Source organism: Salmo salar, chromosome ssa01, assembly GCF_905237065.1.
Source record: "Salmo salar chromosome ssa01, Ssal_v3.1, whole genome shotgun sequence".
NCBI lineage: Eukaryota > Metazoa > Chordata > Actinopteri > Salmoniformes > Salmonidae > Salmo > Salmo salar.
Genome location: NC_059442.1, coordinates 147,608,114 through 147,629,204, shown reverse-complemented (window position 1 = coordinate 147,629,204; position 21,091 = coordinate 147,608,114). Strand labels below are relative to the sequence as shown.

The 21,091-nt window shown below is 42.4% G+C and overlaps 1 protein-coding gene across 1 annotated transcript in view; it reads right to left on the bottom strand.

Annotated features, from left to right (window-relative positions):
* Nucleotides 1–21,091, bottom strand: part of LOC106567553 (tumor necrosis factor receptor superfamily member 10A) — a 39,255-nt gene that overhangs the window by 5,398 nt on the left and 12,766 nt on the right. Inside the window, exons 2-8 of the mRNA XM_014137011.2 lie at nucleotides 8,964–9,135; nucleotides 7,749–7,880; nucleotides 2,469–2,580; nucleotides 2,069–2,202; nucleotides 1,692–1,784; nucleotides 1,511–1,569; nucleotides 252–557 (exon numbers count right to left, since the gene is read on the bottom strand). Of these exons, the coding sequence (XP_013992486.1) occupies nucleotides 252–557; nucleotides 1,511–1,569; nucleotides 1,692–1,784; nucleotides 2,069–2,202; nucleotides 2,469–2,580; nucleotides 7,749–7,880; nucleotides 8,964–9,135 (1,008 nt within the window). The remainder of the gene's footprint in view (nucleotides 1–251; nucleotides 558–1,510; nucleotides 1,570–1,691; nucleotides 1,785–2,068; nucleotides 2,203–2,468; nucleotides 2,581–7,748; nucleotides 7,881–8,963; nucleotides 9,136–21,091) is intronic.

The following is a 21,091-nucleotide window of genomic DNA, read 5'->3' as shown; positions in this document are numbered from 1 at the left end:
GTGTCTGCTGCAGGAATGCACAACTCGTCTCCGTGCTCACATGATCTGCTGCTAGCAGGGTATGTTTGGTTTTGTGTCCTAGGCCAAACCTATCCCCAGGGTTCCTGTCCCCCAATCCCCCCTGATATCACCCTCCCCCTGCTCCCCTGTCTCGCAAGGTACCTGTTCTCTTCTAACCTTCTCTGCCCCAATATTCTTCAACATCTCCCTCCCTCCACCGCCCCCTAACCACCTCTCCCTCCTTCTCTTACCCCGGCTGTGGGCTGCAGTCTCTGGGTGGAGGGGCTGTGTCGGGGAGAGCTGCTCGACGAGGCTGCCCCGGCGGTGGGCAAGGCTGACAGACTTGTCTGGGAGGAGCTGGTGGTGTTGGGCAGGCTGTCACCTAGGCCACGGTCCTCGTCCTCCCCCAGGCTCAGGGGAGGGGAGGCCTTGATCAGCCTACCCTGGGTCTCCTGCAGCAAGGGGCGTGACTCAGGACGGACCTCCTCTGCTTCTTCCTCCTCCAGGCCGGCGTTCTGGCTGTTTTGTCTCTCCTCTGCTGTGAGTCCACTTTCATCCTAAAAGAGAGTATGATTTACATATGGAGAGAGAGAGAGAGAGAGAGAGAGAGAGAGAGAGAGAGAGAGAGAGAGAGATCACATTCATATCATACATGTAATCATAATTAGTTGATATGGTTCAGGCCGGTGTGACTAATCTTCTGCCAAGACCAGAAATAGTGAGTGACGCATCACTATGACCTTTGACTGTGTCACTTAGCAGATCAAAGTACACTGAGACATTCTGAGAAGATGCATGAAAACAATTCCCCACCGAAGATTCATATACAGCCAACAGACATATACTGATATACACCAGGGATGGTCAACTGGCGGCCCAGCCCCCCTTTTATAGGCCCGCGGATACATTTTTAGGAACTCAGTCAGGATCTCAACTTACTGTTGAGAGTTAGAATAGTAGAATACACCAGGTGCAATTTCAAAATTTGGTTGCGCATCAGCAGTTTTTCTCTTGTTATGTCAGTAATTGGCAGTCACTCAATCAGCCCATGTCACCTAAAAAGTTAAGTCTAGCTAGTTATCTAAACTTGTAGTAATCCTGGTCGAATTAATGATTTTGTTAGTCACTTAGATATGCAAACATTTCTCTCCGCCCCATGGAAAAATGAGCAGAATTGTATGAAATGAGTTGCAAAATCTTCTCTACGCCCCATGGCAAAATGTGTAGAATTGCAGCAAACTTGCTTTAAAACTGCAACATTTTCTCAACGCATGATATTTACTCTCTGCTGTCAAGAGCGGGGCCACTAAAATGTTGTGCTCACAAGGTAGCGGTGGGGGACACACAACAAAATGTCACATAGGGCCTGATCTGACTACATGTATGTGGGTACGCAGACCCACAAGCCACTGCCCCCTCATGATGAATTCAGATTTTTTTATCTACACTGATAGATAACATAACCCCAATGACATACTGTAACTAAAGGAATAGAGAGGGGAAAACTTACGATGGGAATCTTCACGATCTCATTGGAGTCACAGCGACTGTCTGAACCTGAGAGACAAACTAAAACACATGGAGAATTAGAAATAGACAACAACCATATCAGACAACCAATCTGCAGTGTTGTGTCAATATGTATTTCAATACACAGCGAGTGGCAAGGGACATTTGTTTTTGTTACTCACCTGGCTGAAATGTACATGGCTTCTTGATACAAAGCCACACACCAATCCCAATGAAGAGGAGGAAGAGCAGGAGCAGAATGACCAATGGCGTAGCTTTTGGGGAGGAGAAATGAGGAAACAGAACCAATCAGAATCACATCTCAGACTTGATAGAAACTATGCTTATTTTATTATTTTCACAATAAAACACCCCATAACCTATGAATTCACTAAAGTAGGAATTTGCGCTCCACTAACAAGCAAGTATCATGTTATTCACGCTGAAAAAATATCAGTGTATTAACTATATACAGTTCATTCTGTTTATTTAATCTGTCCTCAATAAAAAAAGATTCAGAGCCTATAAAACAGATAGGTAAAGACATATGTAGGACTACCTATGGTCTTTGGTGAGCTGGGGGCAGGAGTGGGGAGGGTAGGAAGGTGGAGGGTAGGAGAGACGTCCAGTTTCCTACACAAAGTGTTGGAAATGGGGGTGCATTTCTTCACCTCCTCCTCCCCCACTTTACACCTAGGAAGACAAGAAAAAGGAATTAGTATTTTATTTTTAAAGGGGCTAGTGCAGTAGACACTTGGTTAAAAATGACACAATGCTAAACTCAGATCAATTTGTGCGGTCTTGCCAACTCCTTGACAACTCATGGCAACGACAATAGAAGTTGGCTATAGAGTAAAAACTGATCTGAGACCAGGCTGCTGTTTAGTAGGCCTACAGGGGTGATTTCTTGACTAAATTGTGGTGGTTTTAGTGTTCTAAATGTTTAGGGTGGCACTCACTTGACACATCTCTTGCAGACCTCACAGGCCTGCTCTGGCACACAGAAGGTGCCCGCTCGACACTGGCACTGGGTGTCTGTGGTACTGGTACAGGGTACCGTCTTACTCTGATCTGAAGAGGGAGGAAAAAAAGAGAGAGAGAGAGCGAGCGTAATTAAGGGCACATTTGTACATTCACTCTGGCTATCTACTCCGATTTCAGAGCACTCGTCTGAGTGCCAGAGCGCAGAATAATTGATGAATTTACGAACGCTCAACACCTGCTGAATATGGCCAGTGTCAGTAAACATCAGCAAAACAGCTTAATTAAATTGTTGCCAGCAGCACAGTTACAGTCACCAACGCTCTGGATAACATGAAAACAGCCTAACCTGAACGCTCGGATCAACCCTACTCCTCGACCAGAGTGTCCAGTGTGTGCTCTAAACGCTCCAAGAGCGAAGCGCTCTGAATTTACGAACTGACAGATCTCTAAATTTACACTCTCTGGTACTCCAAAGTGAATTTACAAACCCTAAGTGATAATGCCCGAGAAGCTGGTGTTTAGAGGAAACACCGGCTTCGAGGGCATTATCACTTTTATACAACAGGTTAATACAACATATTCAAATAATGATTGACATATTTTCATTAACATTATTTTGATGAATTTATTCATACTATTTCATAATTCCACAAGATATAGTCCCTACACAAATCTAGGGTTGCTGGAGACGCGACCCAGTCGTTCAGTCTTTTTGTTCTCTATCTTTGGACGTGACCCAGTCGTTCGTTCTAAATGTTCCATTGCCATACAGGCTGGCAACGTTCTTATCCCTTGCCGGCTAACTTACAGTCATGTGAAAAAGTGCAGCCAGAATAACAGCAAAGCAGCTGTATTTGCATTTGTTTAAGTGACATTTATTTGGATACATCCATAACAATAAGCTGATGAGGCGCGATTTTGCCTGGCATAGAAAATGTACTCACTCGTCAGAACACTGTCGTTCAGAGGTGCTAGCCAACAACACAGCTACAGTAACAATCACTTCAAACTGAAGCTGGAAAGACTGCAAATTAGCTGTGTTGTGTTGTAACTTAAAAAAAAAAAATTACATTTTGTATATAGCCATAAAAACGCTGCCTGCCTGTCTGTCTCGTCCCGACACGTTCATTTCTATGGAACAGCAGGAGATTGAATTTGAATATTAAAAACATTTAGCAAATGTCTACTGATAAAAACTAAATGTTAGTCTAAAAGAAATGTGAGATAATGTCTAGATGCTTTATATAGTGGAGATCAAGATTATAAATTGCTTGGCTGGGCTGATGAGACAATGGATTGCGCAGCCAGATGGAACAGAGTAAATAATCATTTTAACGTCATAGATTTAGCCATTGGCAATTTGTGGAATAGACACCGGCTGGAATGTGGTTTTAACCAATCAGCATTCAGGATTAGACCCAGCCGATTAGACCCACCCACAAGTACTATTATAAACTGTGTGGTTTCAAGCCCTGAATGCTGATTGGCTGACAGCTGTGGTATATCAAACCGTATACCACGAGTATGACAAAACATTATTTTTACTGCTCTAATTACATTGGTAACCAGTTTATAATAGCAATAAGGCACCTCAGGAGTTTGTGGTATATGGCCAATATACCATGGCTAAGTGCTGTATCCAGACACTCCGCGTTGCGTCGGGCATAAGAACAGCCCACCCCCATGGGCCTTATTGATTAAATATACACTACATGACCAAAAGTATGTGGACACTTGGTCGTCAAACATCTCATTCCAAAATCATGGGTATTAATATGGAGTTGGTCCCCCCTTTGCTGCTATAATAGCCTCCACTCTTCTGGGAAGGCTTTCCACTAGATGTTGTAACATTGCTCACAGTCCAAGTTCCAAATCATCCCTAAGGTGTTCAATGGGGTTGCTGTCAGGGCTCTGTGCAGGCCAGTCAGGTTCTTCTACACTGATCTCGTAATACCATTTCTGTATGGACCTCGCTTTGTGCACAGGGGCATTGTCATGCTGAAATAGGAAAGGGCCTTCCCCAAACTGTTTCCACAAAGTTGGAAGCACAGAATTGTCTAGAATGTCACTGTATGCTGTAGTGTTAAGATTTCCCTTTGCTGGAACTAGCACGAACCACGAAAAACAGCCCCAAACCATTATTCCTCTTCCACCAAACTTTACAGTTGGCACTATGAATTGGGGCAGGGAGCATTCTCCTGGCAATCGCCAAACCCAGATTTGTCCGTCGGACTGCCAGATGGTGAAGTGTGATTCATCACTCCAGAGAACGTGTTTCCACTGCTTCAGAGTCCAATGGCGGCGAGCTTTAACACCACTCCAACCGACAATTGGCATTGCGCATGTTGATCTTAGGCTTGTGGGCGGCTGCTCGGCAATGGAAACCCATTTCATGAAGCTCCCGACAAACAGTTATTGTGATCACGTTGCTTCCAGAGGCAGTTTGGAACTCGGTAGTGAGTGTTGCAACCGAGGACAGATGATTTTTACGCGCTACGCGCTTCAGCACTCTGTGTTCCTGTTCTGTGAGCTTGTGGGGCCTACCACTTTGCGGCTGAGCTGTTGTTGCTCCTAGACGTTTCCACTTCACAATAACAGCTCTTACAGTTGACCGGGGGAGCTCTAGCAGGGCAGAAATTTGACAAACTGACTTGTTGGAAAGGTGGCATCCTATGACGGTGCCACGTTGAAAGTCACTGAGCTCTTCGGTAAGGCCATTCTACTGCCAGTATTTGTCTATGGAGATTGCATGGCTGTGTGCTTGATTTTATACACCTGTTAGCAACGGGTGTGGCTGAAATAGCCGAATCCACTAATTTGAAGGGGTGTCCACATATATATATATTTTTTTTTCAAAAATGTTGAAGGGGTGTCCACATATATTTGTATATACACTGCGTGCACAATTATTAGGCAAGTGAGAATTCTGATCTTATCATTGTTTCTATTCACATTTTCAAACTCCAAACCATATAAACTCAAATGTTTATTGAATTTAATCATTTTCAGGTGATATGTATTTGTGTAATGAGGGAGGGTGTGGCGAAAGTGAATAACACCTTATATCAAGGTGTGCATAATATCAAGGTGTGCTTATATCAAGGTGTGCATTTTACCTCAGGTAAAATGGGCCAAAAAACTAATTTAACTGACATTGAAAAGCCAAAAATGTAAAATGCCTTTCAGACGGATGCGACACTCTTTAAATAGCTAAACTATTGAAGTGTGACCACCGGACATTCAAACGTTTTGTTGCGAATAGTCAACTGGGGTGCAAAAACCACATGGGGAAGAAAAGGCGCAAATTAACTGCAAAAGACATGCGAAGAATTAAACGTCAAACTAACAGGAACCCATTATCCTCCAGTGCCACCGTATTCCAGAACTGCAACCTACCTGGAGTGTTCAGAAGTACAAGGTGTCAAGTGCTCAGAGACATGGCCAAGGTCAAGAAGACTGAAACAAGACCACCACTGAATAAGATTCACAAGTTGAAGCATCAAGATTGGGCAAAGAAATACCTGAAGACAGATTTTTCAAAGGTTTTATGGACAGATGAAATGAAAGTGACTCTTGATGGACCAAATGGATGGGCCCGTAGCTGGATCAGTAATGGACACAGGGCACCACTTTGAGTCAGGTGCCAGCAAGGTGAAGGAGGGGTACTGGTATGGGCTGCTATCATTGAGGATGAGGTAGTTGGACCTTTTCGGGTTGAGGATGGACTGAAACTCAACTCCCAAACCTACTGCCAGTTTCTGGAAGATTCTTTCGTCAAACAATGGTACAGGAAGAAGTCCTCAGTATTCTAGAAGGACATGATCTTTATGCAGGACAATGCTCCATCACATGCATCCAAGTACTCCACTGCTTGGCTAGCCAGCAAGGGCCTCAAAGATGCCTGAATAATGACCTGGCCCCCTTCCTCACATGACTTAAATCCTATTGAGAACTTGTGGGCCCTTCTCAAACGTGAGATTTACAGTGATGGAAGACAATACACCTTTTTAAACAGCATTTGGGAGGCTGTGGTTGCTGCTTCAGCGAAAATTGATCGTGAACAGATCAAGAAACTGACAGACTCCATGGATGGAAGGCTCATGGCAGTTATTGAAAATAAGGGTGGCTATATTGGTCACTGAATATTTTTGAAAGGCCAAAAATGTTATATAATTGTCGTTTTGTGTTACTTATCTGTTACACTTACTCTAAAAATGGAGAATAAACAAGTGAGTTGAGAGAAATTATTTTTGTAATTTAGTTGCCTAATAATTCGGCACACTAATAGTTGCCTAATAATTGTGCACACTTATACATTTCCCTGAGAAAGACAAAACTCACTTTTCCTTTGTTAAACATTCAGGTTTGAGGTTCAATAACATTTTGGATTGACTGAGAGCATTGTATTTGTTCAACAATAAAATTAATCCCGAGGAACACAATTTGCCTAATAATTGTGCACTCAGTGTGTGTGTATATATATATATATATATATATATATATATATATATATATATATATATAAATAAAACTATATAATATATATTGTATCATACATTCAATAATTTAGGTAACAGTTTATTTTCAGTTCTGTTTCAGATGGTATATATTACTAAGTTATTAATACTAATCTTTCTAATGCTTACTGTGAGATATGTATGCACTGAAGCACTCACATAATAAAACTCTTTCACAGCACAAAACATGTCCCTCCCCTGTAACAGTTACCAACTTTCAGTGCGTCAGTCCTTTCACATGGCACAAAGACACACCGAACTGCTTTGCAAGGTAACGTACGCACACACACACATGACTCTCCTGAGACAGGTAATACACGCTCTGCATTCAGTTTGTGTGAAAAAAACCCAAAGACAGGCACACCCTCGTACGCCATGTAATACCACTGTATCAAATTATCATGGAGCTTTGAGGACAGGGAGAAAGCGACCATGTATTCTTCTGCACTCTCTGGAACAAAAGTCTATCAAGCTAAACTGTGAATGCCCAATGCTCCATGAGTAGACTCCCGGAATGAGTGTCTACCTTGGTTAATAGTTTATGAATTGGCAACAGATACAAGAGAGAGACATTGTGGTTAGCTAATAGCTAACTTCATGTGAAATGGAGAGTCTCTTCTTCTAACGACACAAACTTGTTGCAAGACAGTTCTTTAAGGACAGCTAAAAGAGGCCAGGTAACAGGTAACTGTTTGTCCTTTTACAGGACTATAAATAAACAGCAGAGGACTTCATTACCTTTGCGGCAGTGCGTGCAGGGCAGGCAGTGGTTCATCCCGTTGGAGTGTTCTGTGTAGGTGTGGCCGTGATCACAGGGCAAGCATCTCCCCTGCTCCATGTCCCGGTCGCACGCCCTGCCCACGAACGTACCTGTCCATCAATAAACCCATCAATCAATACAATTTTTACAAAACAGAAAGTCTGTTATAGCCTGTTTATTTGTTTGATTAATACTTAACAATAACCTTATTGACGTCAAAATACATATTTAGCCTGAAACATTTCTTTGAGTAAGACAAAGGGGTGGTGTGCTTGTGTGTGTTGTGATGGTGGTAGTGTGTATGCATGTGTGTGTGCTTTTCCTATGTCTAATAGTGGAACAGAGACTCGTAGCCATGGCATATGCAAACTATATACTACTGCAGTGGTTTTGCGCCTACTTTCTTGGTTGTGATGTAACATTAGCATTTTTCCCGCCCCGTTCACGCATGACATACTTTGGGCACCTGATTATCATGTGTTTAGAGAAAAGACCGATACTATCACACCCAAAAGAGAGAGAGCGATAGAGGGAAGGAGAGAACGTGAGAAATGTACAGAGGAAAAGCTTGAAAAGTTCATTGGCATTCCTGACTAACTAGCTAGAGATAGTCAGGAACGCCTTTTCCTATCTGACTGACCTAAAAAGGTCCAAACGGGTCATCTAATTGGAAATAGCAATAGCTTGTTAGCAGTAGCCTGCTAGCAATGGTGCTAGTGTTGCTATAATATCCTTGGCTCATTCCACAGCGCTGGCATCAGTAACACAGTGGTTAGGTTTTAATGGGACTATTTCAGCTAGTAACACAACTTTTAAAAGAAACCCTACTCCCTCCCTTAATGTTTACTACCGGGTGTTGTTACAGAGCCTGGGTTGGGTTCCCTGCCGCTAGCTAGGTGATGGTTCCGCTCTCCTCTGTATCCTTACATAGTTTGCATTACTCTGACTCTAATAATGTTAGAGTCAGAGTAATGAGTTCCCTCCTCTATGGAAGGCCTGTTGATAATGTATCATAAGGACTGGTTCTAGCTTGGGTTCTATGTTTTGTTTATAAAGTGTGATTCTAGTTCTGGTTCCGCGCTCAGGTTCTAGTAGCTCTGATTCTGCTGGACTGTACTGATAGCCTGGCACTGTATATAACCAAAGTTCTCGCTTGGGTTCTAGATCAGGTTTTGGGCCTGGGTTCTCCTTACCGGCCTGGCAGTTGAGGCAGCAGAGGTCCTGATGGAGGTACTGCTGGTTCTCCAGACAGGTTTTGTGTCGCTGCGTTCGGTTCCTGTCATCGCCGGACCACTGGGCCGCCAACACGCCACTGAGCTCCGCCCCACAGCACGCCAGCCCTGAGCACAGCAGGAACACCACCACCTAGAGGAGGCAGGGATGGAGAACGTTTCATTTACTTATTTAACCTTTACTTAACCAGGCAAGTCAATTAAGAACACATTCTTATTTACAATGACGACCTGGAAAGGGCAGTGCAGCAAGAGAGAGAGTGAGAGAAAGAGTGGGAAAGAGAGAGAGATTGCTCCCATTCATATCATACAGGAGGGAGAGGTTCACATTACCAGTCTATATAAACACTCACTCGCCCACCCGCATGGGAGCAGGGAGAGAAGAGAGTTTATATTCTCATAAGAAACTGTGTGTGAGCAATCTGGGTCCTAATTTGAACCACCTGATCTGAACATCTGCAGAGGAAAGCCAATTAGGAGAGCAGGCTGGAGTTAGAAAACAACCTAACATGTGTATGCAAAGTTTACACCATATACTGATGTTAAATGTTGAATTAAGGCCATTAAATACAGTTGTTAAAGTAGGATTCTAGGCATGTTGAATGGCCAGGTCACGTGGCATCACAGTTCTGGGCTTCAGAGAAGATCCCAGGGAAAAAAAACATAAAAGTTCAAAACAGATTTTTTTTTAAATGTGGTGGAGTGCAATACCATTCTATTGAATAATATCTGATTCTAAACCAGCAAAAATATAAATATGTATACTGTGCATAGATTTTTTTTTAAATGACACCTACACAGACAGACACTTCAAACAGATAGTTCAAAGCGTATCCAAACAATTTCAATCTATTCAAAATGTCATTTTGGTTAAATCCATTGTCTTGGACAACCATAACATTCTCTAGTGAGGAGACAATGGGGATTGATAGGGTATCATATAGCTAAAGCTAGCATGTTGCTGCCCATATCAGATGTGATCCCAGTAATCCATTCATGTGCTGGGTAATAACAGGGCTTGTATGGATGGGGGGGACAGAGTAGAATACAGCGGAGCACTTTAGTGTGGCCCAAAGGCACCGGTGTTTGTTCACATGCCTTTTCACCTTGTCACTGTGAGAAGGTCCTATTCACCGGCAAACAACACACTTTAGTACCTCTACATCAAGTGACCCACATTCTTAAAACCCCAGCGCTTTGACTGGGCCGACATGCGACACCACCACGAAGCCCCTTGGAAGCAATGCGACACCTCCTCGTGTAAATGAGTGGCCTAGTTTTGGTAGGTTTTGTCTCTCTCTCGTAGACCCCACCACCCCCATAACTGGCACACAGCGCTCAGTTCAATCTAACCCACAATATTTACACAATAGCCCTTTTATTTTTCCCATGGTCAAATAACATAACGTATTGAAATCACAGATTTCTGGTACTATAATATTTTTTATAGTAATCCAGTCAAAGGTAGAGTTCCAGTTTTCAGAATAAGTCTTTGTGTGCATGGGGAGTCATTTGTAAACAAAGACAATGGATGAACATAGCGACTACTCAAATGTTGGTTTACATGGAATTCCTGGGAAACTATTGGAGTTGACTCCTGACAGACTGGAGTTGACTTGTGTAAGACTACAGTAGAGTTGACTCCTTACAGACTGAAGTTGACTCCTGACAAACAGACTTGACTCCTGAGTCTAAGCTCCTGTCGTTCCTCACTTGGATCTGTGGAAGGTGGCCATGCCTTGTTGTTCACAGGGAGTTTCCTGGCCGGTGCAGCGCTGCTGTGCACCCGCCGAGCCTTTTGCTGGCTCTCTCCTTCTCCCCCCTCCCACCCCCTCTCCCCGCTCACGTCAGACTTTCCACAGACACGGGGAGGCAGAGTGGAGGGGCCGACGACCAGCAGAGCACTCACAATCACACCATTTAGCTTTATCCAAACATAGTGAGAGAGAAGAGGCAAAGAGAGGGGGGAGTGAGAGAAAGAGAGGGCAGAAAGAGTGAATGACAGAAAAGGGGGAGAGAGGAAAAGATAGAGGGGTTAACAGCTTGTGAGATTGTACAGAGGGAGTTAAAGAGTTGAATGTGTGAATGTGAGGGAGGGGAGACGGGGGAAAGCAAAGGACTGAGGCTGTGTGAAAAAGAAGGAGAAGGGGAAAACGACAGCATGCAGGTGTGCATTTTGCATTTGTGAAAGCGGGAAAGATAGAAAAAGGAGAAAAGCACAACCAGGGAAGAGTGAGGAGAGATTGAGCCGTGCATTGGAAGCACACTATAGACAAGAGAAGTAGTGAAACCATGACGAATCCCACAAACAGTAATCAGGCTTGCTTAGAAGCGTAACCATGGTTATGTGCCCAATCAAAAGCCTGAAGGGTATACTACAAAGCCGGATCAATGAGTTATCCCTCTAACTTTGATAAACAAGCAGAAATAACTTGATTCTTTTGTTAATTAAGAAAGCTAAACTTTTTTGTTGTCGAGTCATTTAGACCACGCCCATTTCAAGCTTATCCCTCCCATAAATGTTATTTCAGAATTTTTATGCAAGTTAGATAGCTACTCCTTGATCCTACTTTAGTAGTATACCCCTCAGGTGGCTACTGGAAAATACACGCGCGCACGCACGCACGCACGCACGCACACACACACACACACACACACACACACACACACACACACACACACACACACACACACACACACACACACAACCACGCACACACACAACCACGAAGGGCTGCTGAGCAGTGACATAACATCCTGTCTGAGTGCATTCCTGGGCCTGTGGATCACTAGATTCCTCCATGCAGCAGCCATCCCAACCTCACAGACAAACCTGTTCTTGTCTCAGCAGTTTACAGGCGCCCCAAAGAGGAAAAAGGTCACTTTATGGCGAGGAGGAATATTTAACAATGGAATATCCCATTGAGCCATGGCCATTAGAAAGAGAGAGTTTCTTGTGTGACTGAGGTTTGCTGCTCAAGTGTTGAATTGGGGAAAAAAACTCTGTCTATTCTGCTAAATTACTTCCATATTGTACAGTAAGCTCTTGGTATGAAACGGAGTAGTAGACATACATATTGTTTGTATTGAGTTCTGAATGCAGACAATTTACATTATGCCTCAAAACCTGATCGACCAACATTACAGCTACCTGTACACTTGACTACAGGCCTTACCACTTTTCACACACCTTTTGTGTAACTGCCTGCACTTTCATGTCACACTGGTTATTTCCTTGTAGTTACTAGGGTTGGGCGTTAACCAGATTTTCATATCATCATACCGCCCTTCTCTCATTCCGGGATTTACGGTATTACCGGCTTAGTACACAAGGGGTGCCCAAAAAATCCCACAAAAAAAACCATTGGGCATCTATTAAATAAAGGTCAAATAAATATTACCAAAATGCTAATTCTATGCTTCAGTTGCACTTTTCCACTCGGAGGAGAATTAACAAACGGGGCATTCGATCAGCAGACAGCGCTACTTTTCTCCAGTACCTTTCGGTGTAGCCTACGTTTCTCAGGTAAAATGCAAGATTAACTTTAAGCAAAACATTAGGAAATGTAGCTGGCTTTCTATGATGAATATTAGACATATAATGGCCATGCATCGTTTTTTTACAAAAAATAGCATTGCACTTCTGTTGTCATCTGATGAAAATGAAGCTATTTTCTACCAAATGTGTTGCACTAATGTATTTTCTGTGAAGGAAAACTATAGTTGCACGCCCCTGATCACTCTATTGAAGCAAAGAACACTGTTGACTTTCAATATAAAACACGACCCCTGTCAATACACAGCTGGACTCCACTGCTCCTGCTTTCTCCGTTCCGCTATTTACAAACAAACACGTGACTGGCTCAACTGTTCTGGGGAATGATGGTAAGCTTCATAATGTACAATAATGTGACAGGTAAATTGAAGAACGCAATCAGCTTTATCTCCTAACGTATTGCACAAGTTGACTGCAGGTATTTACTTAAAAAGTAGCTACAAATATGAAAATGTATTGAAAAACTTAAAAGAAATCATTTTAAATGGTATTGATCTGATTATGTAAACACTGGGCAGTACATGCATGCAACGCACACACACACACACACACACACACACACACACACACACACACACACACACACACACACACACACACACACACACACACACACACACACACACACACACACACACACACACACATTTGGTTAACTATTGTTGTGGGGACCTAACAATTAATTCCCATTCAAAATTCGATTTTCCCTAACCCCTAACCCCAAATCCCTAACTCTAACGCTATACCCTAAGCCTAAAATAGCCTTTTTCTTTGTGGGGACCGAATTTTCCTTGTTTTACTATCCTTGAGAGCAATTCTGGTCCCCACAAGGATAGTAAAACCAAACACACGCTGTCGTGTGCACACACACACACACACACACTGAGACACACACACACTCTTAGACCAGCCACAATGTGGTAGAGTTTCATAAGGAAGAGGACCGGAGTGGCCACCTTAACCTCAGTGCTGAAAAAGAGCCCTCCAAGTCCTAAAGCCACAATCCCTGGTCTCTGGCAGCCCACCAATACTAAATACTCAAGTGTAGTACAGTACAGCAGACATCCTGGCACATGGCAGAGAGAGAGAGAGGCAAAGAGAGAAACAGAGAAATATAGAGAGAGAAAGAAAGAGAGACAGAGAAAAAGAGAGACAGAGAGAGCGAAAGAAAGAGAGAGCGAGAGAGAGAGAATGAATGGACTGCAGCCTTTGTGAGCCTCACTGTCCCCCAGTCCGGCAGCAGTTACTCTCATCCAGTTCCTGTCATTGCCAGGGGTACTTCCAAATTGCCCTGGAACACTCGACATATGCCACTGTGTACACTGAAGTTGTATTTATTGCTGAATGACAGGACCCCCTTTCAGCCGAGCAGGTTATCAATGTGGCATTTAGAGGGTTTTATTCCCCTCCTGTGGGTCGTACAGTGAGCCTCATTTTCTCAGGAGGGACACACACACACACACACACACACACACACACACACACACACACACACACACACACACACACACACACACACACACACACACACACACACACACACACACACACACACACACAGCAGAAGGGTCAAGTCAGAATGTACTTTATTTGATATAAAACAGATGATTTCAATCAGAGCCATATCTGATAAGGAGCAGCAGGCTGTACCTCATTACACCCCTGGGGAGTGGGACCCTGACCCTCGCCTGTATCCCGATCATGCCTTTCCCATTAGCCACTCATCCATTATCTGGGAGGGAAATACGTGTTAGTGGGGATACTATACACCCATCCGTTCAGATTAACTGGAAGGCGGATGAAGGAAACAGGCCCTGATATGGAGGTTCAGATTAGTGAAGGAAAGTACTGCTAAGAAGAAGGTAGGCTGAGATAGAAACACAGTGAGTGCAGAGACGCTTAAGGGGTTAGTTCACGCCAAAATCATAGTTTGACAGATGTTTTGAAATTGAAAAAGTTGATGTTAAGTAGTTTATTGTGGGTCAATTGCTTATACTAACTATATTAGGTCCGTTTTACAACTTCCTGAGGACCTACAGTGCCTTTAGAAAGTATTCACACCCCTTGACTTCTTCCACATTTTGTTGTGTTACAAGATGGGAATAAAATGGATTTAATTCTAATTTTTGTCAGCGATCTGCACAAAATACTCTGTAATGTCAAAGTTGAAGAAGAATTCTAACATTTGTAAAAAGAAAATATATATATAAAATAAAACACTAATATATATTGATTACATAGTATTCAACCCTCTGAGTCAATACATGTTAGAATCACCGTTTGGCAGCAATTACAGCCGTGAGTCTTTCTGGGTAAGTCTCTAAGAGCTTTGCATACCTGAATTGTAAAATATTTGCACATTATTCTTTTGAAAATTCTTCAAACTCTGTCAAGTTGGTTGTTGATCAATGAGACACAGCTATTTTCAAGTCTTGCCATAGATTTTCAAGCTGACTTAAGTCAAGACTGTAAGTAGGCCACTCAAGAACATTCAATGTTGTCTTGGTAAGCAAATCCAGTGTATATTTGGCCGTGTGTTTTCCTCTAGGATTTTGCCTGTGTTAGTCCTATTCCATTTATTTTTATCCTGAAAAACTCCCTAGTCCTTGCTGATGACAAGCATACCCATAACATGATGCAGCCACCACCATGCTTGAAAATATGAAGAGTGGTACTCAGCGATTTGTTGTGTTGGATTTGCCACAAACATAACAATTTGTATTCAGGACATAAAGTTAGTTTCTTTGCCACATATTTAGCACTTTTACTTTTGTGCATTATTGCAAACAGGATCCATGTTGTGGAATATCTTTATTCTGTACAGGCTTCCTTCTTTTCACTCTGTCATTTAGGTTAGTATTGTGGAGTAACTATAATGTTGTTGATCCATCCTCAGTTTTCTCCTATCACAGCCATTAAACTCTGTAACTGTTTTAATGTCACCACTGGCCTCATGGTGAAATCCCTGAGCAGTTTCCTTCCTCTCCGGCAACTGAGTTAGGAACAACGCCTGTTTCTTTGTAGCGACTGGGTGGACACACCGTCCAAAGTGTAATTAATAACTTCACCATGCTCTGCTTTATTATTTATTTTTACCCATCTACCAATAGGTGCCCTTCTTTGCGAGGCATTGGAAAATCTCCTTGGTCTTTGTGGTTGAATTTGTGTCTGAAATTCACTGCTCGACTGAGGGACCTTACAGATAATTGTATGTGTGAGGCAGTCATTCAAAAACCATGTTAAACACTATTATTGCACACAGTGAGTCCATTCAACTTATTATGTGACTTATTAAGCAAATCTTTACTCCTGAACTTACACCTGTAAAGTGTTAGTCCCATGTTTCATGAGCTGAAATAAAAGATCCCAGAAATTGTCCATATGCACAAAAAGCTTATTTCTCTCAAATGTTGTTGAACAAATTTGTTTACATCCCTGTTAGTGAGCATTTATACTTTCCTGAGATAATCCATCCACCTGACAGGTGTGGCATATCAAGAAGCTGACTGAACAACATGATCATTACACAAGTGCACCTTGTGCTGGGGGCAATAAAAAGGCCACTATAAAATGTGCAGTTTTGTCACACAACACAATGCCACAGATGTCTCAAGTTGAGTGAAAATGCAATTGGCATGCTGACAGCATGAATGTCCACCAGAGCGGTTACCAGAGAATTTTATGTTAATTTCTCTATTATAGGGCGCCTCCAACGTTGTTTTAGAGAATTTGGCAGTATGTCCAATCGGCCTTACAACTGCAGACCATGTGTAATCATACCAGCACAGGAACACAAGCATTTCGCTACATCAGCAACAACATCAGCTAAATATGTATATATGCGACCAATAAAATTAGATTTGTTTAGAAAATTCTGGGAGGTGAAAATGTCCCAGTTCTTCAATGGCCTGCATACTCACCAGACATGTCACCCATTGAGCATGTTTGGGATGCTCTGCATTGACGTGTTCCAGTTCCCGCCACTATCCAGCAACTTCACACAGCCATTGAAGAGGAGTGGGACATTACAAAGGCCACAATCAACAGCCTGATCAACTCTATGTAAAGGAGTTGCGCTGCATGAGGAAAATGGTGGTCACACCAGATACTCACTGGTTTTTTGATCCACGCCCCTACTTCTTTTTTTATGTATCTGTGACCAACAGATTCATATCTTTATTCCCAGTCAGGTGAAATCCACAGATTAGGGCTTAATTAATTTATTTCAATTGACTGATTTCCTTATATGAACTCTAACTCAGTAAAATATTTAAAATTGTTGCATGCTGCGTTTATATTTTTGTTCTGGGTATTTAGGCTTGCCATAACAAAGGGGTTGAATACTTATTGACTCAAGACATTTCAGCTCTTCATTTTTAATGAATTTGTACACATTTAAAAAAAACATAATTCCACTTTGACATAATGGGGTATTGCTGTGTGTAGATCAGTGACACAAAATCTCAATTTAATCCATTTTAAATTCAGGCTGTAACACAACAAAATGCAGATTAAGTCACGGGATGTGAATACATTCTGAAGGCACTGTATATTACAGGTCGAAGTCTTCACTCGAGGCAACATTCAAGTATTACTCATCTCACTCACCACTAAGAGATTCCAAAGTACCTGACTCAGAACAAGACACATTGTGGTTTGCATCTTGATTTACTGAAAACTTAAAACTGAAAGGCAACAACAAAAACAAGGTACTAGGTTTTCAGTTTGACTGTTATTCAAGGTACAAACCACAACTTATCTAGTTCTTAGTCTGTTCAGACTCTTGCCCTCTTTTCTTTCCTACCGGTATAACCATGTAAATAATAGGTAACCTTCAATACCATTAGTAAAAGCACTGCCCTGTAGCCAAATGTACAATACTGTATATCATTACATGTCTAACTGATTGTGTGCACCCATATACTAGCAACATTCCTCATGGCAGTGTATCATTTTGAAATGCATCCTTTAATGTTTTGATGACACACCACTCTCTTAGTTTACTTTCTCTCCCTCTTTACATCTGGAAATTCCGAAATGAAAGTGTGTTAAATTGACTCACATTACTCTTGAGTAAACCCAAATTAGATACTTGACCATTCAAACCCACATAGATAACCCTGACAAGATGCTGAAAGTAAACTCTTCTTCTACTTGAGAGATAAATCCAGCGTATCTTTTGAAGCTGGGAAGAGAAGATATGCTCTAGCTATATGTCTTTCAGTTATAAACCAGAGTGACATACTGTATACAGAATGCGTACCTCTTCTGTGGTAGGGGTCTGGTACATCACAGCTTGTACCATTACCAACAAGTCACTCACCCACCACAACTGCATTCTTTATCAGACACTAACGCATAACATTAAGATATATGTTGGGGGTGAGAGTGTGTGGCTTTATGTTATATACTGCACAGACAAATACAGTGCAGTACATAAAGCCCCTCAAAAACACCAATACCCACACAACACATAAGCATGCACAGTCGCACAAACACACACATTATGTAAACACATACACGACACCACCAAAATTCAATGCCACACATTCAGTATCCACCATCAGACGCGCATGCAGACACACGGACACAGCGTATCAGTAGGGAGCATGTGAAACGGTGTGTCCCCCTCCTCCCAGGGTGTACAGGAAGGCCCAGACAATGCCGAGGCTTCATGCCGTGTTCAGCTCCACACTGCACTCTCTCTCTCTCTCAATGGCTAGTCCTAGTCCTCCTAGTCCAAGCCTGGCCCGGGCCGAGAGCCTCTAGGTCGTATCCGCTCTGGCAGTTATTTTTAACTCAATGAAGCCACAGCTCCAAGACACACACACTCAGTTTCCTCATCGGAGTAGGGTTCACTGATTACTGTGCCATAGCACAGCGTGTGTACTGTACGTGTGTGTGTGTGTGTGAGACACTGGGTTACAGTGTGTGACAGGTTAGGTTAGTTGACTTTCACCTTCGTACAAGGGGTAGACAACAACCTTTGTGAATTTCCTGCTCAAAGTCAAACAGTTGTGGTTGCTAACACAACTGACAATGAGGCCCTGAGTGACCACAATACATCTGACTTAGTGCCTTGATGAAGTGTGAGAAAGAAGTGGGCTGACATATCTAAGAGCTGTGGTAAAGAGTCAAACAAGTGTCCTTTAGTTAACTACTCTTTATGTTTCAACACATCCAGTGTGCGTACCAGTATGTGCATGCATGTGTGTGGTGGGAGTTGGGGGCAAGGGGGAATTCTGTGAGGTTTATTGTTGCATAGCTTTACACAAAAACATTGACCTGAAAAGGTCCTTTCAAAATCACCCTCTTGTTGAGTAGGAGTTTGACCTAGGGCTGGGTGATATGTTGAATTTATTTGCACGATTTTCCCAATTGCTTGTATCGCAAGAATCTAGGTTTTGTTATTTTTCATTTTTATGAGTGTTTATGTCTGCTTGTTCTCATATTGTATTTTTGGTCTAGTCTCCTTCGATCCTCTGTGCACCTCCACATTCACACCAGAAATCTGTATACAGTTGCAGTCGGAAGTTTACACATACTTAGGTGGGTGTCATTAAAACCCATTTTTAACCACTCCACAAATTTCTTGTGAACAAACTATAGATTTGGAAAGTCGGTTAGGACATCTACTTTGTGCATGACACAAGTAATTTTTCCAACAATTGTTTACAGACAGATTATTTCACTTATAATTCACGGTATCACAATTCAAGGTCAGAAGTTTACATACACTAAGTTGACTGTGCCTTTAAACAGCTTGGAAAATTCCAGAAAATTATGTCATGGCTTTAGAAGCTTCTGATTGGCTAATTGACATCATTTGAGTCAATTGGAGGTGTACCCGTAGATGTATTTCAAGGCCTACCTTCAAACTCTGTGCCTCTCTGCTTGACATCATGGGAAAATCAAAAGTATTCAGCCAAGACCTCAGAAAAAAAATTGTGGAACTCCACAAGTCTGGTTCATCCTTGGGAGCAATTTCCAAATGCCTGAAGGTACCATGTTCATCTGTACAAACAATAGTACGCAGGTGTAAACACCATGGGACCACGCAGCAGTCATAACGCTCAGGAAAGAGAGGCGTTCTGTCTCCTAGAGATGAACGTACTTTGATGCGAAAAGTGCAAATCAATCCCAGAACAACAGCAAAGAACCTTGTGAAGACGCTGGAGGAAACAGGTACAAAAGTATCTATAGCCACAGTGAAACTAGTCCTATATCGACAACCTGAAAGGCCGCTCAGCAAGGAAGAAGCCACTGCTCCAAAACTGACATAAAAAAGCCAGACTACTGTTTGCAACTGCACATGGGGACAAAGATCATACCTTTTGGAGAAATGTCCTCTGGTCTAATGAAACAAAAATAGAACTGTTTGGCCATAATGACCATCGTTATGTTTGGAGGTAAAAGGGGGAGGCTTGCAAGCCGAAGAACACCATCCCAACCGTGAAGCACGGGGGTGGCAGCATCATTTTGTGGGGGTGCTTTGCTGCAGGAGGGACTGGTGCACTTCACAAAATAGATGGCGTCATGAGGAAGGAAATGATGTGGATATATTGAAGCAACATATCAAGACATCAGTTTGGAAGTTAATGCTTGGTCGCAAATGGGTCTTCCAAATGGACAATGACCCCAAGCATACTTTCAAAGTTGTGGCAAAATGTCTTAAGGACAACAAAGTCAAGGTATTGGAGTGGCCATCACAAAGCTCTGACCTCAATCACATAGAAAATTTGTGGGCAGAACTGAAAAAGCGTGTGCGAGCAAGGAGGCCTACAAACCTGACTCAGTTACACCAGCTCTGTCAGAAGGAGTGGGCCAAAATTCACCCAAATTATTGTGGGGAGCTTGTGGAAAGCTACCCAAAACATTTGACCCAAGTTAAACAATTTAAAGGGAATGCTACCAAATACTATTTGAGTGTATGTTAACTTCTGACCCACTGGGAATGTGATGAAAGAAATAAAAGCTGAAATATATCACTCTCTACTATTATTCTGACATTTCACATTCTTAAAATAAAGTGGTGATCCTAACTGACCTAAGACAGGGACTTTTTACTAGGATTAAATGTCAGGAATTGTGAAAAACGGAGTTTACCTGTTAGGGCTAGGGGGCAGTATTTGCACGGCTGGATAAAAAAAATTTACCCGATTTAATCTGGTTACTAATCCTACCCAGTAACTAGAATATGCATATACTTATTATATATGGATAGAAAACACTCTAAAGTTTCTAAAACTGTTTGAATGGTGTCTGTGAGTATAACAGAACTCATTTGGCAGGCAAAACCCTGAGACATTTTCTGACAGGAAGTGGATACCTGATGTGTTGTATTACCTTTAAACCTATCCCATTGAAAAACACAGGGGCTGAGGAATATTTTGGCACTTCCTATTGCTTCCACTAGATGTCACCAGCCTTTACAAAGTGTTTTGAGTCTTCTGGAGGGAGATCTGACCGAACAAGAGCCATGGAACGATGATGGCCCATTAGACAGCAGGCGCGCGAGTTCATGTTGGGTACC